The 20,691-nt window shown below is 38.2% G+C and overlaps 2 protein-coding genes across 3 annotated transcripts; one reads left to right on the top strand and one right to left on the bottom strand.

Annotated features, from left to right (window-relative positions):
* The first annotated feature begins 264 nt into the window (after positions 1-264).
* Positions 265-12,326, top strand: rpn2 (ribophorin II). 2 transcript variants are annotated; one of them, XM_026932789.3, is made up of 18 exons: positions 265-421; positions 1,118-1,305; positions 1,395-1,490; positions 1,608-1,783; positions 2,900-2,975; positions 3,158-3,292; positions 3,839-4,015; positions 5,564-5,682; positions 5,880-5,985; positions 6,371-6,462; positions 6,553-6,667; positions 7,642-7,836; positions 7,962-8,048; positions 8,227-8,322; positions 9,015-9,090; positions 9,472-9,601; positions 10,056-10,149; positions 12,021-12,326. In XM_026932789.3, the coding sequence occupies exons 1-17, from the start codon at positions 409-411 to the stop codon at positions 10,105-10,107; spliced, it is 1,929 nt and encodes a 642-aa protein (XP_026788590.1). In that variant the 5' UTR covers positions 265-408; the 3' UTR covers positions 10,108-10,149; positions 12,021-12,326. The 2 variants fall into 2 exon arrangements, with proteins under 2 accessions (XP_026788590.1, XP_026788591.1); XM_026932790.3 differs by lacking the exon at positions 10,056-10,149.
* Positions 12,327-12,692: 366 nt separating this feature from the next.
* ghrh (growth hormone releasing hormone) lies at positions 12,693-20,271 on the bottom strand. Its single transcript, XM_026932965.3, has 6 exons — positions 18,977-20,271; positions 18,533-18,632; positions 14,962-15,066; positions 14,661-14,765; positions 13,389-13,520; positions 12,693-12,893 (listed from the first exon to the last, which is right to left on the bottom strand). Exons 2-6 carry the CDS (start codon positions 18,610-18,612, stop codon positions 12,833-12,835), a joined length of 483 nt encoding a protein of 160 aa, XP_026788766.3. The 5' UTR covers positions 18,613-18,632; positions 18,977-20,271; the 3' UTR covers positions 12,693-12,832.
* Between the last annotated feature and the right edge of the window lie 420 nt (positions 20,272-20,691).

Here is a 20,691-nt window from a genome sequence, read left to right as displayed (position 1 = left end):
AAAAATACATAACGCGATTTGAAATAACAATACAATATATTTTAATTAGTAAGTAATCGCAAAAACATTGAATTTAATTAATAAACGGGTTATATCTGCAGCTACGAGAAATATAATATTTTTCCGTATTATTCAAATGCGGCGGTTGGGTTATACCATTTTCGTTTTACAGGGGTGGAGGTTTTCCTATTACTTAAATATTTGACGCTTCGTTCAAGTTTGTGATATGAATTATTTATAAGTGGGACATTATACATTAAATATGTTACAGTGTTGAATTTTCAATTGAAATCGATCGCTATTAGGCAACGGCACAAAAACGCTCCCCCATTACTTTAGTCGAAATAGGTTTCGTCTGACTGTCCCGGAAGTCTCGCGAGCGCTTTTGGTGACGCTGCATACGGCGACATGGCGCTACTCCGTAAGTCATTTAACTGAGATTATAGGCAATTTTCAAAAATATTGTCTGTATAATTTTATCTTACGAACAGCAAAGCGCTCTTTTGTCCTGCGCTGTTTGCATGAAACGTCTGTTTTTTTTTTCTCGCGGGTCCTTAAATCCTCTTCTATCAATTCTATCAATGGCATTTTGCATAATGCTAACATGCTAGTTGACTAGCTAGTCAGTTTGCTAACTAAAATGTGTCTGTTTATCTATAAATTGAGCAGTTTAGAAACCTTAATTAGCTCCAAACTGCAATATTTTTCTATATTTTTCTGCTTATTTCTCTGTCAGCATGGTATATAATAAAGTAGCTAAAGTGGATACAGCTACTGCATTCCAAATGACTTCCTATTTAACATATAATGCACTAATTAGGGTTTAAAAGTCGCCATTTTATGCCATATGTAGTGCACTTATGTACGGGGTAGTGAGGTATTTGGGTCAGAGCTCTGCGTTAAATCCTTCCTAGTACCCTGAGGCGGTAACGTCTGATAAGGTGTCATTTATTTCATCAGTAATGAATACATTTGCAAGTCAAAAAGCAATGCATGTTTAATTCCTGTGTTTATTTTGTGCAGTATAAGTCTCAGGCTTTGTATAGATTTTCCAAAGAATGAGAGCATGTACAGTATGTTTACTGATGTTACTGTATATGTGCATGTGTGTTGAAAGGTTTGGTCAGCATTGTGGTCTCCATCCTGGCTCTCGGAGCCTGGGCGCTCAACCCAACCCACCACCTGACCGCTTCGGATGTGGACAGACTTCAGGCTGTCCTGGAGCAGCCGTTCACAGACCTGAAGTCAGCGTACCTCTCCATCGTCGGCCTGAGCAAGTTGGGAGTGTCCGTGCCTGACTCAGATGTGAGCTTGAGTAAATATCACAGGGTTGTCATACAAACGCGCTTACTTATTGCATGTCTGTTCACGGTTTGTACTTTTTATATCTTCAGGAGGCTTGCAATTTCATTACGTCCAACTTGGATTCTTCCAGCATCGAGTCTCTGTTTTATGCAGCTGAGGCCAGTGAAGTGCTTTCCTCTTGTGAGGTATGAACATAAATTTTTTTGTTTTAAATCATTTCTTGTGTAAACTGTTGATTGTAACATGGATAAATCTTTTGTGTGTGATTTCTCATTTTTGTTTTTGAATTTGATCTTTGACAGATCCACGTATCGAACGAGACTCGGGATTTGCTCCTCGCCGCTGTAAGTGAGGACTCCACCATCTCGCAGATCCACCAGGCTGTGAGCGCGCTCAGCTCTCTGGGACTCCCTATGGCATCGCAAGAGGTGGTCAGTGCCCTGAAAGCTCGCATCGCAAAGGAGGACAATGTCATGGCGTGAGTAAATGCTCGTCTCGTTCTCAGGGATTAATATTGAGAATATGCAGACATAGCAAAGTATTCAGAGGACCAATTCCCATAAACATATGTGGAAAAAACTGGCCATAGTTCAACGACTCTAGTTTTCTAAACATGAACCAGTGTGGCTTCTGTAGCAGATCCTGTGTCTCAGTTTATCCAAACACGCACACTTTTTTAACTTTATTTATTTATAAAGCACAATTAAACACAACAACCATTGACCAATTTGCTGTACAAAGATAAAAAATTATATATATACAAACATGAAGTTGAAATATCCAACATGCCAGCTGACATTTATGTTCGTTATTTTGCTGAAAGTAGCTCATCACACCAGAGACTTTTAGCTATAGGGCTAAGTCATAAAGGTAAGAGTTTTCACAGATGTTCATAGATTTTACATTTTATTGACCCTCTCTGGTCTGATTAGCGAACTATCAACATGGCTTTGTTTAAAATAAATAAATAAATAAATCCTTGACAATAAAAACAGAGTGTTTAAAGGCAAACATACAGAAGTTTGCATTTATTCTTCCCGTGGCAGGTTCTGACTCTGGTGAGAAGTGGCAACCTGAAGCACAACTACGAGACAAAACATAACCACTTCGAATCGTCTTGTAAACTAATAACCAGTGGTTTAGCATTAAACGGTAACTGTCGTCACAGTTCAGTCATTCGTCACTTATCCGGCCCTTTATAAGCAAGGAATTTTATATAACTGGGTGTAGAACCCTGGCATGTGTGGGTGGGAAGCAGGACTCAGGAGAAAGGTGGCTTTTGATACAGCTTTGTGCTTGCGTTTATTTTTCACTGCGCTTTTCAGCCCTCTTTTAAAAGCACCAACAAACCAGCTGAAAAGGGTCTGTCACTAGCTCGCGGCTTTCACCCCGTTCAAGTTCAGAGTTCAAGTTCACGCTCCGTATGTGTGTATGTGTGTGTGTCGCAGGTTCTGCCAGCTATGCCACTATCATCATGTGAGAATCATCACGTGTCACCTGCCGGTTCAGCCCGCCTCCTCTCTGTCCTCACATCCAGTAAATGAATAATAATAATTAATGTAGCTAATATTCTTGTGTTTTTGTGTGTACACAGCATCATTCAGGCTCTGCAGGCGGCCTCCCGTCTCTCTCAGCAGGCCGAACTCGGAGATATCCTGGAGGAAATTGAGGTGAGATGATTCAAGTCAGGCTTTAGGTGGCGCCGTAACGCAGATTTAGAAATTTGAATTGAAGTCCATTCATTTTTTTTCACCAATGCACTAACGCTGAATGCTTTCTTTCATTCTATTGCCAAAATACTTGTTTGATTTTCTGGGTTGTATTTTCTGACCGTGTTGTGTGTCACATGCAGGATCTGGCTGCTCGGCTGGATGACCTGGGAGGCGTGTATCTGCAGTTCGAGGAAGGTCTGGAGGCCACTGCCCTGTTCGTGTCTTCAGCATACGCGCTGTCTGATTACATGGACGTGGAGCCTCCACTGAAAGAGGTGAAACTCCTCACTGCATGTGTGTAGGATTTAAATAAGGAATAAAACACTTGGGAGTGTGCTGTTAGGGAAATAATCAACAACTACGAGGTGTAATGAAGCAGAGTAACTGATACAGTCTTGAAGTTGATTATTTTAATATAACAGCCATCCCGAAGGACTTTATTCCTCTTATACTACAGCAGTCTACCGCTGATTACGATTTGTCATTTATCAATGAATTACACATCATAACATTTGTGGAACGTCTGTGAAAGGAGTTAATTCCACTTACATTATAGCAGCTATAAACATTTCCTCATAGAATATTTCACCATGTCAATGATTACAGATGATTTTTAACCCGTTCATGTGGAGTGTCCGCTAAACAAGTCTCTTTGAATGAGTTGTTACTATAGAAACGATAACATATTACAACAAGGACATTAATATAAATGTGTTTTGCAGCTGCACTACTAGAAAATTAATCACCTTCTGACCAATCAGATTACTAGTTTGTAATCACCCGATTGTGGAGATAAACGTTGCTTCGTGTGGTTTTTTCAGGACCAGGTGATCCAGCTGGTGAACTCGATCTTCAGTAAGAAGTCGTGGGACTCTCTGTCTGAGGCGTTCAGCGTAGCCAGCGCCGCCGCCGCGCTCTCCAACAACCGCTTCCACAAGCCGGTCATCGTTAACGCTCTGGGCTCTGCAGCTGTCTCACACAGCCAGCCTCTGCTGCAGGTACACACACCGTTAACACGCTGGAAGAAGACATCTTGAGCTTCTATTTACATTTTGAGGATTTTCAGTTAGGCATAAGAAAAGCAAGAGTGCCAGAAAATGCAAAGTCTGAAATTTAAAGACACTTGAAATAGTTTGGAAGCCCAGAAAATGTGTTTCGTATTGTGTTCTGTTTCCTTTTGATGATGCACTTAACAATGTTTAGAAATTAGCACAAAAAACAAATGCAGAAATTCTGAAACATGTTGAAAACTTCTGAAATGAGAAAAGGGCAAGAACCGTGGAGTAGTATGTCAGAGCCCCCAAAGTGGGAGATAAGGAATAAGCCGTGAACATCTTTTTGCTGTACTTTACCTATTTGTGTCCCACGTCCTGCTCGCCCAGAAGTCCAATTAACAAGGCTAAAAACAGCCACTAGGATAATTAAACTCAGATTTATGACAAGTTAATTGTGTGCTTTTATAGAGACTGTGGAAATAAGTGCCTACTCGAGTCCCTGGGAGGGGCGACTTTATGTAGCTGCAGTCTTGTGTTATTGTCTCTGCTGATGAAGCATCACATTCATGCCCTAAACAAAAAGGCAGACAGTCTTTCGTCAACATTTTGGTTATGTGCTGTGATGTTCTCTTGCCTGTGTGTGGTGCAGCAAGTGATGGGATACGTTAAAGAGTAGCGCACTCCACAGCATCGAGGAGCAACGAAAAATGTAGAACCAGTTAAATGTGCATGAAATTTTTCTACATTATATCATCACATTATATTACATTATATCAACATCCTACTGAACTGTCTGTGAATGAGCAACTGGCTGAAAGTATGTGGACAGCTGACCATCACACCCATATCTGGTTCTTCTCCAAACTGTTGCCACAAAGTTGGAAGCTCAGAATTGCTGTAGCATTACAGTTTCTCTTCACTGGAACTAAGAGTCCAAAACCTGTTCCAGCATGACAATGCCCCTGTGCACAAAGCGACCTCCATGAAGACATGGTTTGCCAATGTTAGAGTGGAAGAACTCGAGTATCCTGCACAGAGCCCTGATATCGGGGATTAACTGGAACGCTCCACAGCCACGCTCCAAAGTCTAGTGGAAATCCTTCTCAGAAGAGTGGAGGTTATTATAACAGTAAAAGGGGACTTAATCTGGAATGGGATGTTCAGCAAGCACATATGGATGTGGGCGTATAGTGTAGCTCGGATCCATTATCTCTCTGTCTTAAGTCCAGTGGGTTTGTTTATCAAGAGCCTTTTCCTTTAACACCTGTCCACCGCACTATTTCCGTCAGTGTCAGGGGAGATTGATTTTAAATAACTAAGAAAATCAACTAATGAATGTGATTATTTTGTGCATCCCTAGTTGATAGCGTGTATCATGATTCACATTTTAAAATGCACCTCTATTTTGTAAAATGTTAAATATACCAACACTGTAAGGATTACACTGTTCATTTTTTTTTATTGTGACCAATTCTGTGTGTGTGTGTGTGTGTGTGTGTGTGTGTGTGTGTGTGTGTGTGTGTGTGTGTGTGTGTGTGTTTTGTTTTACAGCTCCAGGTGACTGATGTTCTGTGCCAGCCTCTGAGTTCTGCCAACGTACTGGTGGAATCAGCCACCTCTGTATCCTCCAAGGCTGTAGTCCTGAGTCAGACCCCCTTCACCCTACACGAGTATGTTCCTGACACACACCTTCTGTCTGAAGTGTTACAATCGTAGATCCTGTCCTAGGGATTTAGAAATGAACTGATTTAGTTAACATTTTATTATTTGCTGCTGGTTGCTGTGGCAGCGCCGTAGTTTTGCTTCTGAAAAACACTGGTCTTTTTTTTCCAGTTAATTTTAAAATTTTTTTGTTCTTTTGTTTTAGTGACGTTTTTGAGCTGAACTTCATGGCCAGCCAGCCTGCGAGCGGTTATTACCAGTTCTCCGTGGCCGTCACCGGAGACAGCCGTCTGGTGGCCAACCAAATTGACGTAAGTGGTTTGATAATATATGACGATAAACTTAATTGCATTGTAACCACGCAACACAAGCATCTGTTTTTAAAAAGAAAAAGAGGTTAGAATTTTTTCCTTGAATCTTTGACTCTTAATTGTCTAAATGACTAGTGATTCATTCTTCAATGAGGCTTTTAAAAAGCAACTATTTAGTCCATGTTCCATCAAATTGTAAGGTCAAAGCAGATGGTCAGAGGTCAAAGTCTTGTCTTTTGTAGGCATCTGAACCCTGAACAATATGCTGTCAAGTCATTCAGTTCACCACACAAAGCCCCTTCACTTTAACCATGTTGTATTTTTCTGGTTTCTCAAATTAAATGTTGTTTTTCCCATTTAATTGTTTCTCCCCCCCCTCCGTTAGCTCAAGGTAAAAGTCTCCACCAAGGTAGCCATCAACAACATGGACCTGTCTGTGGTCGACAAGGACCAGAGCATCGGTGCCAAAACCACTCGGTGAGATCCTCCTCCATCACAAACATCTAATATACTGCTAATCTTTTCACTTATTTAGATATATTAACTTTTTTTTTTTTCTTCCCTTAGAGTGGAATATCCAAACAAAGCCAAGACCTCCTTCTTGGCTGACAGCCACCAGAACTTCGCTATGTCCTTCCAGCTGGTGGACGAAGCCACCGGAGTGGAGCTCACGCCTCATCAGGTACGGCTTTGAACCTCACTTCCTGACGTTCACACATCTAACGCTGGTTTTATTTAAAAAAGATCTGCTCAGAGGAGGAACTGTGCTCTCTGGAGTATCCAGGGTTTTGTAAACTGGAGGGAAGAAACTAACATGGACCACAATCATGTAACCAATCGCAATGAGGAAGCGGATCTGCTTAAAAATCAGCATTTCTGCTTTTACACACACACACACACACACACACACACACACACACACACACACACACACACACACACACGTGGTGCAGGCACGCACTGTAGGGTCCACTCACTCGCCCACTGACTCACGCTCTACTCAGACTCTCCTCAGTCTTTTTCTGTTTTTGTTTGTTTGTTTTTTGTTTTGTTTTTTTTTGTTTAAACTCCTTTTCCTTCTTCCTTTTTATCACTGCCAGCATTTATATATTTTGTGTAGAATAGAATATGCTGCTGAGTTATCACTCAAACATGTAGAAAATGGACAGTCTTCTTTTTCCCTCCAGTAAGAATGGGAGATAAGCCAATCAGTGTGTGAATCTAGAATGACTGACAGTCGTGCAGGTGTTTTGAACCCATGGATATTAACACCCTGGAAGCCCCACTCCCTTTTCTTTTTTCTTTCTTTATTTTCTTCCTTTCTGTCTTTCTTTTTGTTTTTCTTTCTTGTGTATTTCCTTCAAGAAATGGTCTATAGAAGAAGAAGAGGGGGCTATAAATTTCCTGCATTACTCTGCATTAATTAACTGTATGTTTGTTATTTTGTATTTAGAGTAGTTTGATTTTGATGATTGTGAGTACACTTGGCTAACCAACTTCACTGACGTTCACACTCATGGTCATTTTCTCAAGGAAGGGAAATTTTAGTGTGTACAATTTTCCCAGTCAAACACTCAAATCGCTTAAAAAATGACTTTACATAGATAAGCTCGTACAGGCTTTAATCTCTGCTTTCTGACTGCCGCTTGTTCTCAGACTTTCGTCAGGCTGCATAACCAGAAGACGGGGCAGGAGGTGGTGTTTGTGGCCGAGCCAGACAGCAAAAACCTGTACAAGTTTGAGCTGGACACAGCTGAGAGAAAGACCGAGTTCGACTCCATCTCAGGCACCTACGCGCTCTACCTGATGGTGGGAGACGCCACGCTGGAGAACCCAGTCTTATGGAACGTGGTACGGAAACAGTGTAAACTAATGGAGAGGAGCCGAGTGGCTTTATCAGCGTATTTGCCAGTTGTCCAGTGTCATCTAACTCTTTTTTTTTTATTTATTTATTTTTTTATTTTATTTCTTCAAAGGCGGACGTTGTTCTCAAGTTCCTCGATGAAGAGACTCCATCTACGGTTCAGTCAAAGAACCTGTATGTTCCCAAACCAGAGATTCAGGTCAGTAAAAGTTCGTTATCATTACGAATCATTATAACGATGTTACAAGAGCAAAGAAAATGAAAAAGGATTGACGTGACATTGAGTGACATTACTTTGGCTGCTATTCTAGTGCTGAGTTGATGACTTATTACGAAATACTGAATGTTGTTATTACTCTCTCTTTCTGTATGTTTAGCATATGTTCCGTGAGCCAGAGAAAAGACCTCCTACTGTCCTGTCCAACACCTTCACCGCACTCGTCCTCTCTCCCTTCCTGCTGCTGCTCATCCTGGTACTGACATTTCTGTGTTAATAATGAAATATTGTTTGCGTGCATGTGTGATTACCACAGACAAGAATTTTAAAACGTCTTGAGGAAATGACAGAAACCCTGTTCACTTATTTATAATGAAAGGTTGGTTTTGAATTCTTGCAATAACTAATCATTTTAACTTTAACAATAGGTGTTAGGTGTTGGGATGAAATGAAGATGTGAGAAAGTCTGATTAAACTCCTTAAGAACAGTTTTAGCCAACTTCCCAATGCAGTTATGTAATAGACATAAAAAAGGAAACATCAACATAACCACAGATTCTTCTTTCTAGAAATGTCTCTGAAAGCACAAATTCTACACATATAAAGCTTCATTTACAAATACTGAAGAGTTCACTAATGTGTTCTCCAAAAGTACATTTTCAGTCGTTTCAAAATAATGAAAATGGAAAAAAATTCAAAATAAACGGTTGACAGATTTCAACATCAGTCCTTCAACATCTGCCTCCTAGACTTCCATTTTAAGTGAGTTTGGAATAAACAGGTTTGAAAGTGTTTGTGATAATCACATGAGAGAGAGAAAGAGAGATAGAGAGGTGGAGATTAGACGGAGTAACTAGATGGAATACTGTCATTATTCCTGTAATGTCGATAGGCAGTTTGTAAAACTTTCAGTGTTTGAGTGTTTTATCAGCGTCTCTTTCTGTGCAGTGGTTCAAGTTGGGTGCCAACATTTCCAACATGAGTCTGTCCCCCAGCTGTGTGCTCTTCCACATTGGCCATGCTGGTGAGTGCGCGAACATGGGCATTAGGTTTCATTTTAGTAAATAAAAGGAGCTAAAGGAGATCATGCGAAGAATAATTTGGTCATTTCTGATATTACAGTTGAGGCCACAAAAGACATTTTTCTATCAAATACAATTTTTATGTCGACTTTTTCATGATCTTAAAGATTCATTGTGCCCCAAGTTTTATTTTTACCTTAACACAGGCAAAAATCTAAACTCATATATACGTGAAGATATTTTCTTCTCTGTCATTTATGCACTTCTCTCTCCAACCTGACAAGAGACAGCACGCCTATTCAAACTGATCTCTTAAGCAGCATCTTGGTATTTCTTCCAGATATTCATATATTCTTCTTGTTTCTCTGTGCTTTGCAATACAGCCATGCTCGGCCTGATGTACGTGTACTGGACTCAGCTGAACATGTTCCAGACTCTTAAATACCTGGCCATCATCGGAAGCCTCACGTTCCTGGCCGGGAACCGCATGCTGGCCCAGAAAGCAGTTAAAAGGTACAGAGTGATTCCTTTTCTTTATCTTTTCTATTCAATCTGTTAATGAGACACACCTTCATACACCTTTTGCTGTGTAGAGAAGACATTATGAATTAATTACATTAATTACATTAATGGCTGTTTCCATTACACATTTGGTCTCCTTCCTCAACATTACAACTAACTAAGTGCTCCAATACAGTATTAAACTATATTTTGTACATAAAGTTAGTGCTACACTTTCTAAAAAGATTTTGAAGGCAGAACTAGGCATCTGATTTGAATAATGAAGTAGCCAAGCAAGCAGAACCAAGGGTGCACAAACTTTTGCATACAGCTGTATACCTACCCCTATCCCTGCTGTAACGTTTCCTCTTTTTCTCCCTGTCTGTTCTTTAGTTAGTGCTCTTTAGTGCTTTAACTGTCCTGTTTGCTGCTTTTTCTTCTTTCTTTCCCCGTCCTCGTCCTCCAGGATCGCCGCTGAGCAGAGTAGTAGGTTGGCTAAGTATAGGAGTCTGCGGTGAAAAGCTGGTTTGTTTAAACAAAGCCCAGTCTCCCAGGCTGAAGTAAGGCTCTGCATCCAGAGGACAGCATGGTGTCCTGTTCACCACTGTAGTGCAAAGTGCATGGCTGTGTGATTGCTCCGCTGCGTCATTCGTGAACATGTTTTTACATCGGCTTCAGTGTGTTCCTCATCAACGATGGTGTCTTCGACAGGCGTGCACTAATAAATCATTTTCAGACACTGGCAGCTTGTAGTAGTACGGAAGCTCCTTTTCTGCTACCGCCAAAAAAATGATATGATAACATATTACAGCAGTGAAGTTGGTTTTATAATCAAAATTCGCTGCACATTTTTATTTACAAATACCTTATGAACAATAAATGCTCGTGTCAGCATTCTTTAATTTCGCATCTATGTTAAGTTTTTCAATACACTGGACCGTCTTTAATTAGGCATCAAAGTGTGCTTCATTAATTGCACTTTAATCAATGGCTTATGTAAGGAATAAACCACTCCGTGTTGTGCTGTTATAGAAAAATAATAAACAGTGGGATGGTGTGATGAAGCAGAGTCAGTTACCACCCTGATTATTTTCCTGAAACAGCAAAGTGTTTTATTCCTCTTACATAACAGCAATTTGTCAGCGTTTACAGTTTATTTATTAAAGAACAACATCCAGGAAAAAAAAGGAAGTTTCTGTTCTCAATTACGTTATAGCAGCTATAAACAGTTGTTCCATCACAACCCTGTCTCTAAGACTTAAAGGTGCATTAGCTAAGATTTGTGAAAAATAGCAGTAGAGGCAAGGACTGTCATGACATCAGCTTCAAGTGCACTTGGACATTCAGCTGCTTGAGAGCCGAGTTACAACTCTGTAAACATGCAGAATTCCCCTCATAATGATTTAAGAGGATGTGAAGGAGGTGTTCAGGGCTATAAAACATTTCAGACCGGAAGGGTTTTTTTTTTTTTTTTCTCTTCAGCTAAGTAGTACCCTTGTTCTGAGACAGTGGCTTAAACTGTTAATGTTTATCATTTTGTACATAATTGTCCATATTATTTATACTAGTAACAAATGAAAAATATTGACTATTGCACCTTCACCCCAAAGAACAGCTTTACCTCAGAGTGTTGACACTGACTGAAGTCTTTCATAAAGGATAAATGTTTGCTTACAGAAATAAATCACACTTTAATTTAAAAAAAAATCTATTGTTTAAATGAATGAGTTAAATTACATATTAGAAGAGTGCATTAAAATAAATGTCAGAGCAGCTGCTGTTACCAGAAAATGAATCAACGGCTTCTGACCAATCAGAATCGAGAATTCAGCAGCACTGTGTAATGTTCAATACTGACCTACAGTAACCTGCCAAAGAGCAGTGAATCACAGAAGAAGCAAAAGTGCGAGTAAGCTTAATTTTCCTGATTTAAAAAAAAACTGTTCACAATATAAATGAGAAATGAAGTGTAGGAAAAGCCAGATTGTGAGTTTGAATCCCGAAACTGATTGTGCTTTCTGGTGGGAGGGGCATACTCTCTCTATCCTGTCAATCATAAAGACTCTGACCAATCTGTGAGGGCGGATGGAGCTTTCTTCTGAGTGTAGAGATGAGTTTTTTCTAGTGAAGACCATTTCACAGTCTGGTTAAATGCTGCCGGTGTTGGAAGCACAAATGCTTAGTAAATATAGAATATAAAACCAACTTGTTTTTGTGTTGTAATCCAAAATTTGAAGTTTCATATTATGACTTTGTGTTTTGTGTTTGAAGTGGTAGAAAGAGGGCTTCCACATTTTAAGAGATTTGTAATTCTGCTCATCATCGTGTCTGTGGTCTGCAAATGAAAAGTGCATGATTGTTAAAAAAGCTGCTTTAAAACATTTATCCAGTTTAATTCACAATTTTGAACAAATTCTCTTTCCTCTTTCAGACACGAAGGTAAATGATCACGGAAAGCAGTCGTGAGGAGACTGGAGCTTCATTTTGTTCTTGTCTTTATTTAAGTGAAGAAATCTGGCACGAAAACATCCGTTCAATGGAAGCTAACTGACGCGCTGTGACGGCTCATGACCGTTTATTGGACTGTTCCAAAAAAAACAAACGAAAAAAAGGACGAAATCTAAATCAAATCTGAAAAGCAGTATGCAGTTTGATGTTTTCATTACTTTTCTTTTGAAAAAAAAAAAAAACACACACACACAACTGAATGCACTGTAAGTGATCTATGGGGTTTTGACATGATTGTTGCTGGTTCTGTTCAGGTGGTTTTTCTCACGGCAAGCTGTAAAGATTCTTCCTTTGTGGTCATAATTTGTTTCCCAAATTCTCTTTCACAGGAGGTTTGGATTTTTGCTGATCAGTTTTATTTTTTATGTCTGTACGGACAGCACGTGTGCCGATTTTTACAGCTCATACCACACTGAACACTCATCTCACCAAACCGTGGTTTTGTAAAGAAAACTTAAAAAAATTAAAAGAAAAAAAACACAAACTCCAGCATGTTGTGTGTTCTTTTCCCCTCTTTTTCCTCAGCTTTTAAATGACTAAATCGTTATAAATAATCGTTTTGCACATCACTGCTATATATTAAAAGTATGAGATGTATTATTTAGTATTTATTGACATAAATCACTAAAAAACAGTTTAGCACAGCAGTTCTGATTTATTCAGAGAGATCATCTTTTTGCATAATCCATTTTACTGGCAAACCACAAGAAAGCAACACACTGATTATTTTCTGCATCAAGTCTCTGGACACTTCCTGTTCATCGCCACTCCACAAGCACAGCCACTGCACTGAAGACTGAAAGAACAATAATCCCTCTGAAGGTCACGTAGTTCATGTCCATATAAGAAACATTATATTTAGTAATATTATATAGTACCTAAAATAAGTAAGTCAGTACACAGTCAGTGTATTAGAGAAGGTGATTATCGGTTTACGTGAAAATGAATCTTCATAATTACTTAAACACAGATACAGCAGCACAATAACATTAATTCTTACTGTACACTTGCAATACGTTGCTGCTTTAACTAGGTAGCATTAGATTTCAAGGAACAATTTCAGCCATAATTTAGCAAAGCAGAACAATTACTATCAAAATATCACAAACTTTGTCTAGTTTGGCAAAGAGTCATTTAGGAGCTGAAAGAGTCGACTCCTATGAGTGAGCTGAGCCAAATGACCCGACTCATTGAAAGACTAGAAATGTTTTTCAGCACTTTAGTTTGGGACGAACCTAAAACCGCTGCTGTGGGCGTGTCACTCCAGAAGTTTAGGTTTAAAAAAAGTTACCTAAAGCCTCGACGTCCTCTCTGCTGCTTCCTGTAGCTGTGTTCCCTCTCAATGGACATCAGGGCCTGCTTGTACGTGTCCTCAAAAATTCCCGTCTGCCGTTTTACGTAGTGTTCAGAGTCTGGCCTGGTTCTGAACAAACAACAGTCATAACGTTTTCACATTAGGCTTTAGAGAGAATAATGACTAAGGCTGTGTTCCAAACGCATACTACTCATACTAAACATAGTTCACCGTATGTAAACTATATAAATCATTGTAGTGTGTCAAAACTGTAGCCAGATCATAATGGCCTTGTGCATCACAAAATGTGACTTCAATCAATCAATCAAAGTGGCAAAAATGGTAACAGTAACATCCAGTTTTGCTCCAGACAACTGTTACTGCATCATAAGATATAAGAGCCAATCACAGTTAAATATGCAAATAAAGGGGGTGGGGCCTATAGGTTTGTGGGCAATCTTGATTTACATATTGATAGATTCTTAATTTTTTATGATGTCTAATAGCATTTTTTGTGGAAACACCATACAAAACATTACTCAATATAAAATATACGTATACTCACCAACCATTTTATTAGGAACACCTGTACACATGCTTATTCATGCAAATAATGTATCTAATCAGCCAATCATGTGGCAGCAGTGCAAAGCATACAATCATGCAGATACAGGACCAGAGCCTCAGTTAATATTCATGACTTAGGCATTGTTGGACATGGCCGTTAGTGCCAGTTCGAGTATTTCTGAAACTCCTGGGATTTTCACACACAACTCTAGAGTCTCTAGAGTTTACCCAGAATGGTGTGAGAAACAACAAACCATCCAATGAGCAGCAGTTCTGCGAGCCTTGTTGATGAGAGAGGTCAGAGGAGAACGGCCAGACTGGTTCGAGCTGACAGGAAGGCTATGATAACTCACTTAGCCACTATTTACATCTGTGGTGAGCAGAAAAGCATCTCAGAACAAACAGCACTTTGAGGCTATTAGACTATAACAGCAGAAGCGTTCTACTCCTGTTAGTCAAGAACAGGAGACTTTTTTCCCTCATTCTGGTGTTTGATGTGAACATTAACAGAACCTGTATCTGCATGATTTTATGCATTGCTCTGCTGCCACATGATTGGCTGATTGCAAAACTGCATGAATGAGCAGGTGTTCCTAATAAAATGATGAATGAGTATGTACCATCCCCAGTCTCAGTTGTAAGTAACTTTATTTAGATTCATCTGCTAAAAGAGTAATAAATATACTGTAAATATCACTTTACCCAGTTCCTTTTCCTGTAATAGTCTGGAGGAATTTTCTAGCAGATATTTGACCAAGAACCTTGCGGTAGCTGTTGGTGAAGATGGCGTCCGCATGTCTCCCAGACCTCAACATGCAAATAAACAACATGAACCATTATGGACGGATATATTGAATTCCACATTTTATCCCAGGATTCATATAAACCAGACCTCCAGCTAAACAGCAATAAACACGTTTCCAGTGGCAGCTTTCACAGAGAACTGTTGGTGTAATGGTGTAAATTTGCGGGTTAATGAGCAGGAGGACGTGTGCAGACTGACCTGAACTCGACGTGCTGACTCCGGGCGGATCTGTAGTCTGTCGGGGGCTGCAGGGGGTCTTCCAGCGAGGAGCTCATCAGTAACGCAGTGGGTCTCTGACCGAACCTGGGAAATGTTTCACATGTCCACACATCATTATCTGTAGCTAAAAATCATTTCGTGTGAGATCATTTGATCCAAACAATGGATTATATTCAGATAACTGTTGGGTAACTGCAGCTCAGTGTTTAAGATGCAGTTAAATCCAGCTGAATGCACGGACTCAGATGTTATTCTGCCTCATATATACGTCACTTTGGATAAAAGCTGTTTCTAATCTGCAGAGTGGAGAATGCTGCCGCTGCTGCATGTCCTTACATGTACTAAAATAACATCAGTGTAAGAAAAGCATCACTTTACCAGCCTTTACTCCTCTTTAAATATCTTTCTGTTCTGTGAAAATGACTGTTTTGAATTAGTCTGCTTTTAATTACTATGACCATGAGTGCTGGAACTGTCTACCTGAAACAGACTGAACCTTTTAATACTTTTTAAAATAAAAATAAATGCCATTAATTATCCATATGCTATTAATTATCCATCAATGCATTAAAATTAATATTAAAATATCAATTTATTTTTATTACACCATCTAATAAGATATTATTCATTTACTTTATACTTTCTTTTTTTTTTTTTTTTTTGTTTTACATTATTTTACTTTACTTTACTTTTACATACTTACTTTATTTGATCCTTGCTTCCTTTCTGTATTTAAATGCTTTATCCACTTAAAGAAGAAGAATAACTGTACATTTTGGAGATATATTTTAGCCCTGAAAAAAGTTTCCATCTCTTGTTTTTATCTCTTATGTAATTATTTTTTCCCCTTTTAGTTTCAGCTTCATTTTTTGATGTTTTATTTTTTGCATGCTGTAAAGCACATTTGCTTTGGAGGGATAATAATTGTTCTAAAGGGGTTCTGCTTGAAATCTTTTCGGAAATATCTTCTCTACTGTACCTTTGGTGTTCTCCAAATTAGCCAAATAATACTTTTTTTTTTTCTAAGAGTGTATAAAAATAAAATAAAATAAATAAATGAAATCAATAATTTATAATTAATAAATAATTTTATATATTTAACAATGTATGTATAATTTATAAATAAAAATTAAAAAGTTAAACAAGCAAACAAATAAATAAATAAAGGTGAAAGATGAAAAGGTTGCAAGATTCAATTTGTATTCTTCCCTTACTTTTATTGTTTTCAAAATTTGATATTGGTCAAGGAAGAGTTAAATACATTAAATAACGATTCTTGAAAATTCTCAACACCTGCCTATAAAAAGCCACCACTGTTCCTTCACACAATCACATCATGAAGATTCATTGTGTTCACTCTGACCTTCAGAAAACAAACCCTCCCGTTTCCAGCACACACACACACACACACACACACAAGAAAAACGGACAAAAATTGTAATACATTTAAAAAGTAATCAAACTGGCCAGCGCTCGTTAACACAGCTGGTCGAGTGGAGTGACCTGTGTGAGCTGCTGGTCAGTAATAATCAGCGTTCGGCCTCTGCAGCTTCTCTCCAGTGTGTGTGAGAGGGACAGAGCTTTTGTCTGCTTTTTCTGCCTCATTCACACTCGTCTGTGTGAGAGGAGTGTAAGAGCAAAACAATATGGGTGTGTAAATTGAGTCAGAGAATGCAGTAATTAGACTTCATGTACAAACTCCTAAATTTGGAGTAGAGCACAATGTCGAGTGTGTGAGGGTTCAGCTGCGGTGAAAACCCTGAGCAGGAGAGATGGGTGAGGTTCATCTCGTTCAGATGAGAACTGCAGCCATTACGAATTACAGATTATTAATAATAATAGTAATAATAATAAGAAGAAGAAGAAGAAGAAATGGCATGATGCTACTTTTCTGTTCCTGTAACTATACTGATGACTGAAACCCTGAATATCAGCTGATATCAATACGCAATTTCTTTAAATTTTGAACTCTTTCACTTACATTGCAAATAATAATACATATAATAAAGTATTAAGTATAAATATAATAAAAAGCAATCCTAACAAGAAATAAAATAAATAAACATTTCTAGTTAAAAAAAAAAACTTTCCAAATCCAATTCCAATCTTTTACATTTGTTACAGGATTGGAATGATTTTTTTTTTCTACGATATCTGATCCACCAGTTTCTGCTGATACTGGCCTGATACTGATCCTGGGTACAGATCAGTGCCATCTCTAATAATAACAGGGTGACTGTTTAATCTGTCAATAAAGTTCATCTGTACAATACTGTGCTACTTTATAAACAACTTTTTTTAAAATTAAAATTTAATTAAAAAAAATCCTCAGGGAAAAATCACACATATTACACACATGATCAGAAGTTTTACACCTGAGAGCTTGCAGCCTGAAATTACACATGTGGACTCATGTAAACACACACAAACATGTAAAAATGATGTGAAAATAAATGAGTCGTGTACAGATTCACATGCGAAAATAAATGAGTCATGTGTACAGAATCACTTGTACATAAATGAATCATGTGAAAATGTTCGCATGTCAAAATAAATGAGTCATTTGTCTAAAATCATATGTAAGTAAATGAATCATTTGTCTAAAATAATATGTAAGTAAATGAATTGTGTATTGAATCACATGTGAAAATAAATGAATCATGTGCAAAGAATCACTTGTACATAAATGAATTGTGTATTGAATCACATGTAAACAAAGAAATCATTTGTAACAAATCACATTCACAAACAAATCACGTATATATAAATGACTCATGTGTAGAATCACATGAAAATAATGAAATCATTTGTACAGAATTTCATGTGGAAATAAATGAACTATATGCAAAAAATGACGTGAAAATAAATGATGTTTGTAGAATCACACGTGATGATAAATGTATCATGGGTAAAGAATCATATGTTAAAATAAATGAATCATCTGTAAACAATCATATGTGAAAAATAAAAACGTAAAAAAAAATAAATAAATGAATACATAAATAAAAACATAAATAAATGAACTGTGGAATCATTCTCATATGATAATATTTTAAAAATAAAAAAAAGAATCGTGTAAGGAAAAAAAATCACATGAAAGAAATAAAACAAATGTACTATATGTGAAAAATGTGTGAAACATAATGTGTCTAAAAATCCATGTGCGTAAATTTCACTTATGAATCATGGGGTTATTCACACAAAGTTTTGTGTGACTTTTTGCTAAGGGTAATGTGTTAAAATTAATATACTTTCCCTGTACATTTACAATTCATCTAATAAAAAAACAAACAAACAAACAAAGTATAATAAAAATTTCCCATAAATGTGGATTTTCCTGCAAAAAAAATGACAGTCCAGTGGTGGTCTTTCTCATAGACGGGGGTAGAGGGGGTGCCAATACATTAGGCAGAGTAACAGGTGTACAGGTGAGTAACTGTACATCGATTAAAAAGTGACCTGTTCATAGATTTAGAAGCAAAACAATGACCCAGACTCACACTAACAGCACATGCAGGATAAACAGGAAATCATTTGCATATGGACGTACCGTAGTGAGGGATGGAGCGGCGTGCAGAGTCCGAGCATCACCATCCAGCACAGCACCAACACGACAGCTCGCTCCATCATTCTGACCGAGAGGGAAAACCCTGTATGAAGAAAAGTGCATTTCATTTCAGAAAATGCTGACACTGTTTAATCCTCCACCTTTTCAAAATTCACTGCAGTGAACACTGAACAATCAGTTGGCACTGTAACAGCAAGCTGGTGCTTAAAAAATAATTAACACAATCATTTATTCTTTGCATTTGTTTGTCTTGTAATATTTTCCAAATTAAATTTTAAATTGAATTATAATAAAATTGAAAATCCATGCAATGTGATCCAAGCAAATTAGGCACACTGATGATGCATGTAAAATAATTAAGATAAAAAAAACAAGCAGTATGAGAAAAAGGTGTAGTGATAGAGTCAGGTGTAATGAGAAATTCACCTGGAGGAGAAGTGAAAGAGTGGATCCTGGGTGCTCTGTCCTGCAGGTTTGGATGTGAATGAAGGTGCAGAGAGGTGGCTGGGTTACTTGTGATCACGGCGGCGTGTCATCCTCGGCACTGCCTTCTCTTCTCTCCGCTGATGTTAAGAGCAGTGGACGAGTGCTGGAGAATCACCAGCAACAGGCTCCAGGGGCTGCACTGTGTGATGGCTTTTCCAGAAAAACCTTCTGCGCTGTGAGGCCACTTGATTGCTGAGTTTAATTTACTCTCTCTCTCTCTCTCTCTCTCGTCCAGATTAGACTGCTAACTGCTTTCACCTCCTACAGCGTCAGACGCTCGTGAAAGGACTTCCATCTGACGTGTTCTCTTACACAAGTTTCTGTGCTACAGCTGAATTTTTTCCAACCGGTCTACAGTCATGTCCAGAATTATCGGCACCCTTGAAGACTTCAGCAAATATGAATTTTATTCATTAATTTAATTTCTTATTTATTAGTGTGATTATTAATTGTAATTTGATTAATATTAATATACATTTGAAACCAGTGTTTGTTTGTTTGTTTTTTTTTACAGGGAAAAAATGCTACTTAAGAAAACTTATGTTTTGAAATAAAACTATATAGTGTCCTCTTATATTTACACTCCGGCTATCAGTCACTGCATGTGTGATTCATTTCTGCTCATTTTCATAAACGGTGCCAATAATTATGGAGTTTACTCGAGATATTTATTATATAAAAAGATTTCCATTTTTTCTAATTCCATCCATCCATCCATCTGGCTGTCTGTCAATAGTTGAGTGCAAAACTTTGCATGACCCATTAGTTATAGTAGATAGATAGAGAGATAGATAGATAGATAGATAGATAGATAGATAGATAGACAAAGGCAGTACACTCACCATCCACTTTATTAGAAACACCTGTACACCTGCTCACCTGTACACCTGTGCACCAGCCAATCATGTGGCAGCAGCACAATGTATAATATCATGCAGATACAGAAATGGGAAAAAGTGTGATCTCTGTGACATTAACATTGGCATGGATGTTGATTGGCAGGTTTGAGTATTTCACAAGCTGTTGATCTCCTGGGATTTTCACACACAATAGTCTCTAGAATTTACACAGAATGGTGCGAAAAACAAAAAACATCCTGTGTGCAGAGGGTCTGCAGGCTGAAACACCTTGTTGACGAGAGAGGAGAATGATCAGACTGGTCTGAGATGACAGGAAGTCTATAGGAACTCAAATAATCACACTTTACAACCGTGGTGAGCAGAAAAGCATCTCAGAACACACAGCACATCAGACCTTAAGGTCGATGACCTACATCAGGTTGTAGCCCATCCACCTCAGGGTTCGAGGTTTTGTGCATGCTGAGATGCTTTTCAGCTCACCACAGTTGTAAAGTGTGATTATTTGAGTTACTGTATCCTTCCTACCAAGGAGTTTCCACCCACAGAACTGTCACTCACTTAGTGTTTTTTTGTCACAGAGATCACATTTTCTTCATTCAGATGTTTGATGTAAACATTAACTGAAGCTCTTGACCCATATCTGCATGATTTCTTTTGCATTGTGCTGCTGCCACATGATAGGATGATTAAATAACTGCATACATCAACAGTTGTACAGGTGTTCCTATTAAAGTGGATGGTGAGTGTAGATAGATAGATAGATAGATAGATAGATAGATAGATAGATAGATAGAT

The sequence above is a fragment of the Pangasianodon hypophthalmus genome, chromosome 20 (assembly GCF_027358585.1).
Source record: "Pangasianodon hypophthalmus isolate fPanHyp1 chromosome 20, fPanHyp1.pri, whole genome shotgun sequence".
Lineage (NCBI taxonomy): Eukaryota > Metazoa > Chordata > Actinopteri > Siluriformes > Pangasiidae > Pangasianodon > Pangasianodon hypophthalmus.
Note: the sequence above shows the minus strand (reverse complement) of the source record. Positions and strands in the feature narration are given on the sequence as shown.